General features: G+C 37.8%; 2 protein-coding genes across 3 annotated transcripts in view; one reads left to right on the top strand and one right to left on the bottom strand.

The window, feature by feature from the left end:
- Positions 1-12,000, top strand: part of LOC106087859 (disheveled-associated activator of morphogenesis 1) — a 117,002-nt gene extending 105,002 nt beyond the window's left edge. For both annotated transcript variants that reach the window (XM_059368286.1, XM_013253052.2), the window contains exons 2-11: positions 964-1,515; positions 4,407-4,955; positions 5,020-5,439; positions 5,499-5,676; positions 5,741-6,424; positions 9,060-9,265; positions 9,327-9,472; positions 10,030-10,191; positions 10,257-10,420; positions 10,489-12,000. In XM_059368286.1, coding sequence (XP_059224269.1) covers positions 964-1,515; positions 4,407-4,955; positions 5,020-5,439; positions 5,499-5,676; positions 5,741-6,424; positions 9,060-9,265; positions 9,327-9,472; positions 10,030-10,191; positions 10,257-10,420; positions 10,489-11,345 — 3,918 coding nt within the window. In that variant the 3' untranslated portion in view covers positions 11,346-12,000. The remainder of the gene's footprint in view (positions 1-963; positions 1,516-4,406; positions 4,956-5,019; positions 5,440-5,498; positions 5,677-5,740; positions 6,425-9,059; positions 9,266-9,326; positions 9,473-10,029; positions 10,192-10,256; positions 10,421-10,488) is intronic.
- LOC106087860 (ESF1 homolog) overlaps positions 1-13,322 on the bottom strand; it is a 71,775-nt gene that overhangs the window by 46,933 nt on the left and 11,520 nt on the right. The window lies entirely within an intron of this gene.

Genomic DNA, 13,322 nt, shown 5'->3' with positions numbered 1-13,322 from the left:
TCTATAAACCAAACCAAAAGTGGCCTGTCTATTTTTTTTTTGTCTCTTTCAATGACGCGTCGTCCAGTCGCCTGTCCAGATATTTTGCAATTATTAGACAGTGGAAAATTGCCAAAGTTTGATTTTATTGTTGCATTTTGGGCTCCTTTTTTCAATAGTTTTTTTTTTGTTATTATTGTATAGTGAAAGTTCCATTTTGCTCACTCAAATACTTCATATCGAAATGAATGTATATGCGCATATCATCATTGTGCATTACCGCCAAAATCCACTATGATGGCGTTGCAATGATGGTGCCGGCATGGATTGTTGCAACATTAACTTCAGATGACCAAATGAATGGAGGTCTGTCTGCCTGCTTGCCCACCAGAGGCTGCCACCATATGTTAGTATGATTTGGGTGATTTTGCAAGCAAAGCATCTGACCACCAAGCATTTATGCATCCATCCGTTAACCACATGCAAGGCCCCATAAGAGTAAGCAGTATTGTTTATTGTGTTAACACTGGACGCATGTTATTTTTATGTTATTGAGATGACAATCAAATGCAGTCATTATACCCGTATTGTACGATTAGTTAACAAATTATTTTGGCAAAATATGATTTTTCACAAAACGTGGAAAAAAACATAATCAAGATGGCAAGCTATGGCAATGGGAAATACCAGATGTTATGACAAAAGAGACGTCACAGAGAAGGACGTACAAAAAGCCATAAATTAAGCATTGTGTTAATTATTATGAAGTCATGTGCCATTGATCAAAGAAAGTTTGCCAAACAAAAGGAAATTTAGTAAAAATCCTTATACCACCTAAAATAAGGCTCTTAATATAATGAGAACCTTGACACTTTTTAATGATATTTTTCCTATTAATATTTTGTTGATATCAATTATGGATAGTTTATTAAACTATTACTCTGAACTATAATTAATGTAACCTTTCTTTTTTTCCCCTTGCAGACTTTGCAGTCGTGTCCCACCATTAGCAGTTGCACCAATGAACCTGATACATTAAGTGCCAACAACGACTCACTACAAACCACCCCGGATAGCACATTGCAAAAACCATCCAGTCTTCAGCAACAGCAAAAGCAGGCTCACAGCAGCCCCCACCATCTACATCCCCACAGTCAGCTGCACAATTCCAACACAAATAGTGCCACCAGCGACACATCATCAACATCCTTTCACCAGCGTTTTGACTTCAGTCAATTAAAAGCCCGTCTACCGGAACTAAATTGTCTGCACAGTCTACAACGCTATTGGCAACATAACGGCGGTGGAGGCGTTGCTGACGCCAACGATCCGGCTTCAGGGGCAAAAGATGAAGGTGGCAACTCCTTTTATGCAAATAATATTTTAGGCTACACTTTTGGTTACACCTTCAGCGGTAAAGATTCCAACAAAAGTGAAGCTGCCCGCGAGACGCCACTGCAAAAGTTCTATCGTCATCAGCAGCAAAAGAAAATGCCAGCCTTCCGTGGTAGACGTGGCTGGTGTGGGTGCTTTCAGGTGAGTTGTAGTTAATCGCTTTTAGGCTGCTATAATAACAAAATTTATGTAAAGTCTTCATTTAATAATAAAGCAATAATTGTAAAACGGCGTTTGCCGGCCCCATTGCATTTCCTCTGTTTAAGCGGAAATGATATGTCTTGAATAAGTAGCAAGAAACATGTTGGTTGTTGGTGGTGTTTGAGGAACACCCACGGGTTTTTCAACTGATTTATTTGAATTTGTAAAAAGATTAATTTTTGATAATGTTTTCAAAGCTATTTAAATACATAAGGGAAGTTCACATTAAGTGGGCTTAAAATAAATTGCAGGCAAATCTTGATATTAGGGAATTAAAAATGCAATGTGAAGTTGAGTTACCAAGTTTTCTTCAGATGACGAATCTACTTCAGATGATGAGTTCTTACGCTTTTATAAGTTCTCATCAGGTAATGGGTTCTCCTCAGTTAATTACCTCTTATCGGAGGTGGAAAATTCAGTACTTTTTTAAACTCAAGGAGTACCGTAGTACTCCCGCGACCAAATTAACTAGCTTTTGTAAGCACGATCTCTACACTAAGTGTCTTGACACATCTGAGCGACTTCGGGGTAAATAAGAGATGCTTTCCTTGCCCTACACCATAGGATTGGGAGAGAATGTGGCTAACATCTTCATTCCATTTGCGACAACTCTAAATACAGGGCCTTTAAGGTATGACATCGTCAAGATATTCTAAGCTAATCTAGCAAAGTCCGCGCGTCGAAAACATGCTTTATTCCGAGAAAAAGATTGCAGCTCCATTGAGCTGCCAATTTGGTTAACTGATCCCTTATACTATGTTCAGACCAAAGCTGTTTTAGGCAATCAACTTGTTTTCCCTTTATAAGGCTCTGAAAACTAGTGGTTTTTCCTTAACAATTAATAAGCAAGAGAAAATCAATCTTAACAATAATTCATCATGAAATTTGTGTTGAAGTGTTGAAAAATAAAATTTAAAACACTTGTCAACTGGTGTGAACGATTGAGATGTTTTCCTAAACAGCATAAGCAAAACGAGTCAGTGAAGACATGAGATTAGAGGGCGTAATTATTATCCAATAAGTTTCGCAGGTAGTATCTTGTTCTAACATTAAAGAATCATGGACATTATGGTCAAAATCGATCTATAACCTGTTAAATGTAATAAATCGTCATCAGGTGATGAATCTCATCAGATGATGAGTTTTCATCCGATGATGAGTTCTCATCAGATGAAGAGTTCTCATCCGATGATGAGTTCTCATCAGATGAAGAGTTCTCATCAGATGATGAGTTCTCATCAGATGATGAGTTGTCATCAGGTGATGAGTTCTCATCACATTATGAGTTATCATCAGATGATGAGTTGTCATCAGATGATGAGTTTTCATCAGATGATGAGTTCTCATCAGATGATGAGTTCTCATCAGATTAAGAGTTCTCATCAGATGATGAGTTCTCATCAGGTGATGAGTTCTCATCAGGTGATGAGTTCTCATCACATTATGAGTTATCATCGGATGATGAGTTGTCATCAGATGATGAGTTCGCATCAGATGATGAGTTCTCATCAGATGATGGGTTCTCATCGGATGATGAGTTCTCATTAGATGATGGGTTCTAAACCGATCTCTCGATTTCACGCCTGGAGCCCCAGCAAGCCGGAATTTTTGGCCGATTTGGCTAAAATTTTGCACGTAGTGTTCTTTTACAACTTTCAACAACCGTGCCAAGTGCTGCCCATTAACCTGATATAACTCCCATATAAACCAATCTCTCTTCCATATAAAGCGATCTCTCGATTATTCTTGTTTGGTTCCCAGAGGCTTTAATTGTGTCTAGTTTGGCAGAAATTTGGTACGTTGAGTAAAATTATGTCCTGCAATAAACTTATTTTGTGTAAATTTTTAGCAGAATCCATGGAATCCAAGATTCGACACCACTAAACTGAACACGTTTTTAGTTGATTTTTTAATTTTTCATACAAAATTTTGCTATCGAATACTGAAACCCAAAACCATTGCGCTAATTTTGTAACAAATCGCTCTTTACTCTCTTTAGCCCATATATGAAATTCCTTTACCCTAAGATTAGGTACCCATTGTGCAGTCATTCCTGTCATTAAAATTTGTTTTGTTTTAAGCAAATGTGCATTTTTGAGTCTTTTTTCAAGTTCTTAAAGTTTTTTACATGCAATTCTCCTTTAATGTTGAAATGCCTGTCGAATACTCGAATCCAATACAGCGCTAGTTTTGTAATCAATCCCCCTAACAAAATAAACTAAAAAGGCGGGCGAACACATATGTATATATGCACATATTTTTCCTTACAAATAAAAATATTACATTTTTGCTTTATTTTATGCGCCACAAGCCAAAATCTTGATAAGCCAAGAAAATGCTAAAAAAATAGGAAAAAAGTTTTTTTTAATATATCCAAAGTTTTGTAGATAAACAGTTGTGAACTTTTTCTTAGCTATTATAAAGGAAGTTGGGGTAGAGGGAACCCCTACCAACAGCTCTGGATTTCATTTCGATACATGTACTTGTTTTGTGGTATATTTTGAAAGCAACTGCCAATAGCCTGTGGTCACTGGTGGTTAGACAAAGGAAAACCATCGAAAAATTGACTTAAAATAAGTTCACCTTAAAACCAGCTCAGTTACAATCACTTTGGTGGGTCTAAGCACCACCACCGCCACCATTGAAAAGCTGGCTTTTTTGTTTTGCAAACTTAAAATTAATTGGTTATGCACTATTAATAAAATCAAATTAATGCAAGTGATAAGACTTGGTTACTACGCCCTGTTGCCTGCCTTTCCACTCCAACAGATATCCATCCTTTGCGGTTACTTATTAACAGTCACAATTTTTTATTTTTTTCTTCTTAACAGGATGACGAACCACCTGAGATTTGTGTGGTGGAGGGGGCTTTCACGCTACAAACCCTGACACCCACACAACCCATGCCCTCAGTGGATGAATTGGATACCAAATTTGCAGAATTAGTGGAAGAACTTGACCTGACAGCCCCCAACAAGGAGGCCATGTTGAGTCTTCCTCCCCAAAAGAAGTGGCAAATTTATTGTTCGCGCAAATCACCCCTAGATACCATCGATGGCCAGCCGGCCAGCAATACTTCGCAACCTCCCACAGCAGAGAACTATGTAGAACGTCTCAAAGACCTAAGTCTGCATATTTCCATCAGTCCAGAAGATTCACCGTGCCATGAATACAATGCTCGCATCGAGAGCCATACACATTTCCTGGATGCTTTGAAGACAGCACTAAGAACATCCACTCATAGTTTTGTGTTGCGCTTTGTGGAATTCGAGGGTCTGCCAGCTTTGCTGAATCTCTTGGAGAAAATGGACATAAGGGTGGCGAATAGCCCCTTGCATACTAGTCTCATAGGCTGCATCAAGGCTTTGATGAATAATTCGGTTAGTAAATTTAAGAAGGTTTAATTATTGAAAAAATCCTAATATTCTCTACCATCTGCTATAGACGGGTCGTGCCCACGTGTTGGCCCATCCCACCTCGATAGACATCATAGCCCGTTCTTTGGCTGCCGATAATATTAAAACCAAAGTTGCTGCCTTGGAGATTTTGGGTGCCGTGTGTCTGGTGCCCGGTGGTCATCGCAAAGTTTTGCAGGCCATGTTAAACTTCCAGGAATTTGCTGCGGAGCGCACACGCTTCCAAAGCATAGTCAATGATTTGGATCGCTCAACGGGTGCCTATAGGGATGATGTTAATCTGAAAACTGCCATCATGTCCTTTATCAATGCGGTTTTAAACTATGGACCTGGTCAGGAAAATCTGGATTTCCGTTTACATTTACGCTATGAGTTCTTAATGTTGGGCATACAACCCATCATCGACAAGCTGCGCAAGCATGAAAATGAAACCTTGGACAGGCATTTGGTATGTATGATTTCCCAAACAAGTAGAAAATAATAAATAGACGACTCTCCTTTTCTTAGGACTTTTTTGAAATGGTTCGTGCCGAAGATGAAAAGGAATTGGCCCGCAAATTCGATCATGAGCATGTGGATACCAAGAGCGCCACCACCATGTTTGACTTCCTCAGACGTAAACTAAGTCATTCGCCAGCCTATCCTCATTTGATTTCCCTGCTGCAGCATATGCTTTTGCTGCCTTGTAAGTATATTTTCCTTAATAAAAGTAAACTGCCTTTCTTTAATTAACTTTTCTTTCCCGACAGATACTGGCCACTGTACCCAGCATTGGCTTATGTTTGATCGAGTGGTCCAGCAAATTGTTTTACAAACTGAGGGACGACCCCGAAGTGACATTGACACCGATGACCCCAACAAAGAAAAAGAGGCGGTCTCCCCTGTCCATGATCCCGATGTGGCTCCTTTGGAAATAAATGTTTCCAAATTAGTTCACCTGTTGGTCAAGGAGGAAGAATTGACACAAGCTCGCAAGCGAGCTGATGAATTAGAGAAGGAGAACTTTGATATACAATCACGTCTAGCCAAAAAGGAACAAGAATTAGATTTGCGCATGCAGGAAAAGGAAGATCTTGAGACCAGTTTAGCACGCATGCGTGAACGTTTGGAGAAAGAATCCTCAAATCATTCTCAGGCTGTGCAAAGAGCACAAACGGCCGAAATGAAATTGGAAGATATGCAACACAAACTGATGACAGAACAACAGGAAAGAGCTCGCCTGGAACGTTTGGTGACCGAAGGTAGTATACCCGATGATCAAAAGGTGGCTGGATTGACGGGTTGTAATGGTCCACCAGAGCCAATGAAGATAGTGCCTCCTCCACCACCGCCTATGCAAATGGCTGCGCCACCACCACCTCCACCATGTCCGGGACCACCGCCACCACCTTGCCCAGGACCACCACCTCCACCAGTAATGACTCCAGCAATGGGTAAGCATTAAAATTGATAACGCACGGTATAGGCAGAAACTAAAAAGGGATAATAGTAGGCCAAAAAAAAAATCACCATGAATTTTTTGTGTATTTGGGTAAGATTAGCGCCCTCCATGGGCTCTCAAAGTAAAACTGGGAGATGCGTTTATGTGGAAGCTCTATCAAATTATGGATAGATTCGGGCGATACATAGCTTTAGGGGGTCATAACAGAGGGCATAGTGCGAAATGGCAAAATTAGATAAAAATTGCTTAGCTGCTGGGGGCCAATGCACAGGTCATCGTGCGAAATCGCCAAATTGGATAAAAATTGCTTTGTATATCTAAATAAGGACTGATTTATCCAAATTAGGGAGCTATATCTAAATAAGGACTAATATAGCCCATATACAATCCTAACCGGCCAACATCAATAAGATGTATTGGTGGAAAATTTGGAGCGGCTAGCTACACATGAGAGAAACTAGATTAAATCAGAGGAGAAGAAAAAATATAAAAATTTATGTAGAGGGAAAACAAAAAAAAACTCTTAGACCACTAGAATATAGTAAAAATGGGAAGGAAAAAGATGGCTTTACTATACCGAGAACGATCAACTCATTTATTAATAGCCTTAAGAGCAAAGCAGTATTGGATGATAAGGTATTCTGCCCCCATGCAGAAGAGGATTAGTCTAAAAATCCTTTGGCTGGCTTTTCTTAGAGACAGGGCTAAATTCCAACCCAATATATATGTGGAACCTTAACAAGCAGAGTTTAAATAAACAACAAGTATAAGCGTGCTAAGTTTAGCCGAGCCGAATCATGTTTACACATTACCATGGCTTCTGCTTAAAAACTACCCTTATTAACATAGTTTGTATTTGAACAATCAAATTGGGTATTTATTGAAGCCCCTATTATCTCAAGAAGTCATATCAGGGTATCGGTTTCAAAGAGGCCTAAATCTCTTTATGAACCTATTGGGGTAGGATTCGTTGTGAGAATCGGAGGACACCAGTGTACTTCACGTACCAAATTTCAGCCCGATCGGGCAAAAACTAAGGCTTCTAAGAGCTCAATAAGTCAAATCCGGAGGTAGGTCTATGTGGTGCCTTTATATATTTACGAAACTATCTGGATGGGACTTGACGTGAGTGTTGAAGAGCATAAATGAAGGACACGTACCAAATTTCCGCCAAATCATATGAATATTGAGGCTTCTAGGGGTTCAAGAAGTCATATAGGGAGATCAGTTTATATGGGGGCCATATGAGTTCATTGACCGATCGGAGGAAAATAAAGGCGTCTAGGGACAGTCAAATCCCAGGATCGGTTTATATGGTAGCTATATCAGGTTATACACCAATTTCAACCATACTTGGCAGAATCGTTGGAACAGGACACTATGTGCACAATTTCATTCAAATCCGAAGGGATATGATCGATTTGCAATCCACACATTCACAAGAAGCTTCTTTGGAAAACTTAAAACGGCTAGCATTACGCGTTCGATCGCTTTCGTGATTTCCAAGGACGGACGGATAGATATGGCTAGATCGACTTAGAATGTCAAGACGATGAAGAATATATATACTTTAAGGGGTCGAAAATCAATATTTAGAGGTTTTACAAACGAAATGACTTGATTAGTATACACCCATCCTATGGTGGTGGGTATGGAAAGGCCTATGAGTCCTTGTAAAAATGTATACACTAAAATCTCAGTTTATAAGAGAATTATTTTGGAAGAAGCAAATCGAAAAATGAATGGCTATGAGAGGATCAAGAAGTCAAAGCAGGAGCATCGGTTTATATGGCGATATATCTACTTTATGGGCGTTTTTATAGGAGTGGGTTATCATAAGTATTCGCCACATTCACAATTTAAACAAAATCAAGCAAAAATTTTGATTTCTGGAGTTTCGAAAAGTTCAATCAGGGAATCGCTTTATATAGAGCTTTATCTATTTATGGACCCATATTAACCATAGTTTGTGTAGGTTTAAAAAACATGTAAAATTGAGGTCCAAATATGAACCGAATTGCCCCATTAATACAAACCAACGATTTATATCGAAAATTTTATGTTTTACCTAGACGGACTGACACATCTAGATCGAACAAGAAAGCCAAGGTGATAAATAAATTATACACTTTGTAGGGTTGAAGATCAATATATTGAAATCTTACAGACAGAATAACCAGATTAGTTTACCCTTTGCCTCTGGAAGTGGACATAAACATTTTTTGAATTTTCTTCTGGCATTAAAGTCGAGCGCACAACAGTCAGTCTACTGTTTAGGGATAGATCGAGGACATGTGACGAATCTGAGTTCAGTAAAATATTTTATGAATCGAAAATTTCGTTATAATTTAAAATACTTGTAAGTCCTTAGATTTGTCTATTGGAAAAAAGATAAATTAATTTAAAAAATCCAAAAAAAAAAAAATTAAGGAAATTTTTTTTAAAAAAATTAGTTAAATAAAATAAATTAAAAAATAATTAATTCAAAATCAAATCAAAATATGCATGCAAACTATTAATTAATTAATTTTAATTTTTCACTCTCCCAAAAGTTTTTATTTAAAAGCCCTTCTATGTCAACAATGCGACTGCATTTGTTTTAAATATTATTTTCTTTTCATTTTCAGCACCTCCTGCACCCAAAGCCGAAGTTCCCAAAAAGAATGTGCCACAACCTGCAAATCCTTTGAAGAGTTTCAACTGGTCAAAATTACCCGATGCCAAAGTTCAAGGTACTGTCTGGAGTGAATTGGATGAATCAAAATGGTACAATAACATTGAGCTTGAATCCATTGATAAACTTTTCTCAGCCTATCAAAAGAATGGGGTATCAGTAAGTCGAATTTAGGTCAAAACTCTTGTAAATATGTTGTAATCATTTGAATTCATTTTAGCAAGTGGCTGATGGCTCCATTGAAGATTTGCGCCTTATGGGCAGTAAACCACGCAATAAGATTTTATCTGTTATAGATGGTCGCAGAGCACAAAATTGTACTATTCTCTTGAGTAAACTCAAGATGACGGATGAAGAAATATCCAAGTGAGTATTACAGGGAAGAGGCAAGAAAAGAAAATAATCGGGAGGGATACAACAAACAATCAAGTTTGAGAAAAACTTTCAGAGATTTGGAAAAACATACAGACAAGTTAAGCGATTCGAATTCTAATACATTGCCAATTTTGTATATCTTTGGGTAATTCTTTGTTTTTGCTTCATTTTTGGAGCATTAACAAAGTATTGGAGGCTACCGTAGCGCAGAGGTTAGCATGTCCGCCTATGAAGCTGAATGCTTGAGTTCGAATCCTGACGAGAACATCAGAAAAATGTTCAGTGGTGGTTATCCCCTCCTAATGCTGGCGATTTTTCTGAGGTACTATGCTATGTACAAACTCTTCCCCAATGAAGTATCACATAAAAAGGAGGCCCCTTATTATTGAGCTTAAACTTGAATCGAACAACACTCATTGATATGTGAAAAGTTTTCCCCTGTTCGTTAATGGAAAGATCATGGGCAAATTTAGCAATTTGCAACCAGGAATTAAACCAACTTTCCATCATATACTTTATTTGATTTTCTTAATTCCTTTTCTTTACAGAGCCATTCTCTCTATGGATTGCAATGAACAATTGGCCTTGGATATGGTAGAACAATTGTTAAAATTCACCCCCTCAGCAGAAGAAAGAGCTTTATTGGATGAACATAGCGAAGATATAGACTCTTTGGCTAGAGCCGATCGTTTCTTATATGAAATTTCAAAGTAAGTACAACAATAATTCTTTTAAAATTTGGAATAATAGGTAAAATTTTTGTTCGTTACAAAAGAATACCTCATTATGAGCAACGTTTGAAGAGTCTACACTACAAGAAACGTTTTATGATTACTGTAAATGATTTAATACCACGCATAACCAGTGTTATGGAAGCCTCTCGTGAAGTGGCACGCTCAAGGCGTTTAAGAAAACTTTTGGAATTGGTTTTGGCCTTAGGTAATTGTCATACTTTCTCATTATTTTGTAAAATCATTCTTTAACTTTTGTATTTCGATTTCTTTTAGGCAATTACATGAATCGTGGCGCCCGAGGCAATGCTTCCGGCTTCCGTTTGGCTTCTCTCAATCGTTTGGCCGACACCAAGTCAAGTGCGGCCAAAGGCACTACATTACTTCATTTCTTGGTGCAGGTTATCGATAAGAAATTCCGCGATCTACTTAAACTGGAAGAAGACATACCTCATGTGCGCGAAGCTTCCAAGGTTTCATTGGGTGAAATGGACAAAGATATACAAATGCTGCGCACCGGTTTGGCAGATGTGGCTCGTGAAATAGAATTCCATCGTTCTTCGGGACCCGCCCAACAGGGCGATCGCTTTTTGCCGGTCATGCGTGAATTCCATGCCCAGGCTTCGGTTCGCTTCGCAGAATTGGAAGATAAATTCCAAGATATGAAGACACGATTTGATAGAGCTGTACGCTTATTTGGTGAAGATGGCTCGGTCTTACAACCCGATGAATTCTTTGGCATTTTCGATGCCTTCCTTACCGCCTTCAATGAGGCCAAACAGGATAATGAGAATTTGCGCAAACGCCAAGAGGAAGAGGAAAAGCGTGCCAAGCAAGATGCTGAGTTGAAAAAGCGCACCATAGAACGTAAAAATAAAGAGGGCCTAATGTCTTCGGTTGCTAGAAATTTGGGTTTGAAATCAGCCAATGGTCCCAGCAGCCCTGCCAAAGGTGATAATAAAGGAGAATTTGATGATTTAATTTCGGCTTTGAGAACGGGAGATGTGTTCGGTGAAGATATGGCCAAATTTAAGAGGTCACGAAAGACTCGCCTAAGCAATGGAAGTACTTCACCACCAAGACATGGAGTACATAGAGAGGAGAGTAGAGAACGTACAGTGAGAAGGCAGTGAATGCCAATTGACTAGTGAATAACTTAAAGTGAACAAACTTTTCTCATTTACTATTGAATGATGGATGATACAGTTTAGGCTAGGGGGAAAATCGAGAGAAAGAGAAAGTTGGTATTGATAAAATAACTTTGAAAGGGAAATCGAAGGACGCACACGTAGTTCAGAAAGTTAAATGAAGGAAATATTAAAGACTCAGAAAAAAATAAAAATGCGAATAACAGGGAAAAAAAGGCAAAAATACTTAAATGATCTGGGAGCATAAGAGTTTCGAAAGCTGAATAGACATTTTCGACCAAATGCCGACGAGATGTTATGGTTAAGGACAATATAAGATTTGAAAGATGCTAAGAACAGATGGAAAAAAGTCAAAAATACTAAGATTGTCTGGGAGAATAGGAGTATCAAAAGCTGAATAGAAATTTCCAACCAAATGCCGATGGGATTTAGGACAAGATAAGATTTGAAAAGAGAACATATCTTGATATTGTTGAATATTTTTACATTTCGATCATTTCAACCACATATTTTTCGTGAGTTTGCTTTATAATGGGAAATTTTGCAGTTTAGAATATACAACAGAGAGCGGTTTATTGGGAAAATGTATATTTAAAGGAGAGGTAACTAATTTTGTAGAGACGTTAATTCAACTTTGCTTAATGAGTTGTCTTTAAGAGATCCTTCATTCATACTTATGCTAAAAAAAGTTTCCTTAAAAAAACTTTAGATAAATATTGGGGCAAACAGAAATAAACATATTTTTGAAAAAGACGGATGGAATTCAGATACGCTAAAAAAAAAACTTTTCTTCAAGAGAGAACTCTTAAACATACTTCACCTATAACCTGCTGAAAGATGTTTTTTTATTCAGCAGCGAAAAAAATGTTTAAATAAGAAGTGTTCAATTCAGCTATGCTTGAATGATGTTTTCTCACAGAAATTCAGCTGAGCTGAATACAGGCTCATATAAAGAAATTCAATTCAGCAAAGCAGGTTAAAATTTTTTTTATAATCAAAACTTCATTTAGTGGTGTTAAAACAATGTTTTAATAATTGGTACCTAATTCAGCTATGTTTCTCTGAGAATATTTATTGAGCTCACTAAACTAAACTTGCTCTACGTTTATGCTCAACTTTTAGAGCATAAACGTCGTTCTATGCTCTAACAACATATGAAATCCTATATTCAGCAGAGCTGAATAAATATTTTGTAAGAAAATATCAGAGGTCTTTCAGTTTTGGCTAACAAGTAGAGCTGGCAAACTATAGATATTCGCAACATTCGACATTTTCGATAGTTTCAATAATAAATATCGATACTATTGTTAATTTCCCGTCACCTTTATTTCAAACGAAAGTGAGAAGTAAAAATCATGAGATCGATTTATATAGAAGCAATATAAATGCACAGACCAAATAGAACCAATGTTAATAAAGTCAATTGGAAGTCACGAGAGAAATCCTTGCACAAAATGTTAGTCTAATCGGATGAAAATTGCGCCATCTATAGGTGCAAGGTATCTTAAAGAATACATTCAGTGTTGCATTGCTTATTTTTTGTTTAGTTTTCCAAAAAATTTAACTTTTGCGATAATATCCATCGGAAAAATATCAATCGATATTTAGTCAAATAATTAAATATCGATAGTGCCATCGATATTTTGCCAGCTCTATGAACAAGCCTTTTCTATGATATCAGACATACGTCACTGTGGCACATAAGTTGTCATGTTTGCCTATGGGAATGAAGGCCTCAGTTTGAGTCCCATTGATCATATCAGAAAATTATTTTAAAGCGTTGGTGATTCTCTGGCCAATTTTTGAGGTCTTCAGCTATTTAAAACTTCTCTGGGACACATAAGTTGACATGTTTGCCTATGGGAATGAAGGCCTCAGCTTCAATCTCGACGATCATATCAGAAAATAATTTTTGAGAGTTGGTGATTCCCCCGCCAATTTTTGTGGTATTCAGTCAGCGAC

This window comes from Stomoxys calcitrans, chromosome 4, assembly GCF_963082655.1.
Source record: "Stomoxys calcitrans chromosome 4, idStoCalc2.1, whole genome shotgun sequence".
NCBI classification, from domain to species: domain Eukaryota; kingdom Metazoa; phylum Arthropoda; class Insecta; order Diptera; family Muscidae; genus Stomoxys; species Stomoxys calcitrans.
The sequence above is the reverse complement of the archived record's forward strand: the minus strand, read 5'-3'. Positions and strand labels throughout refer to the sequence as shown.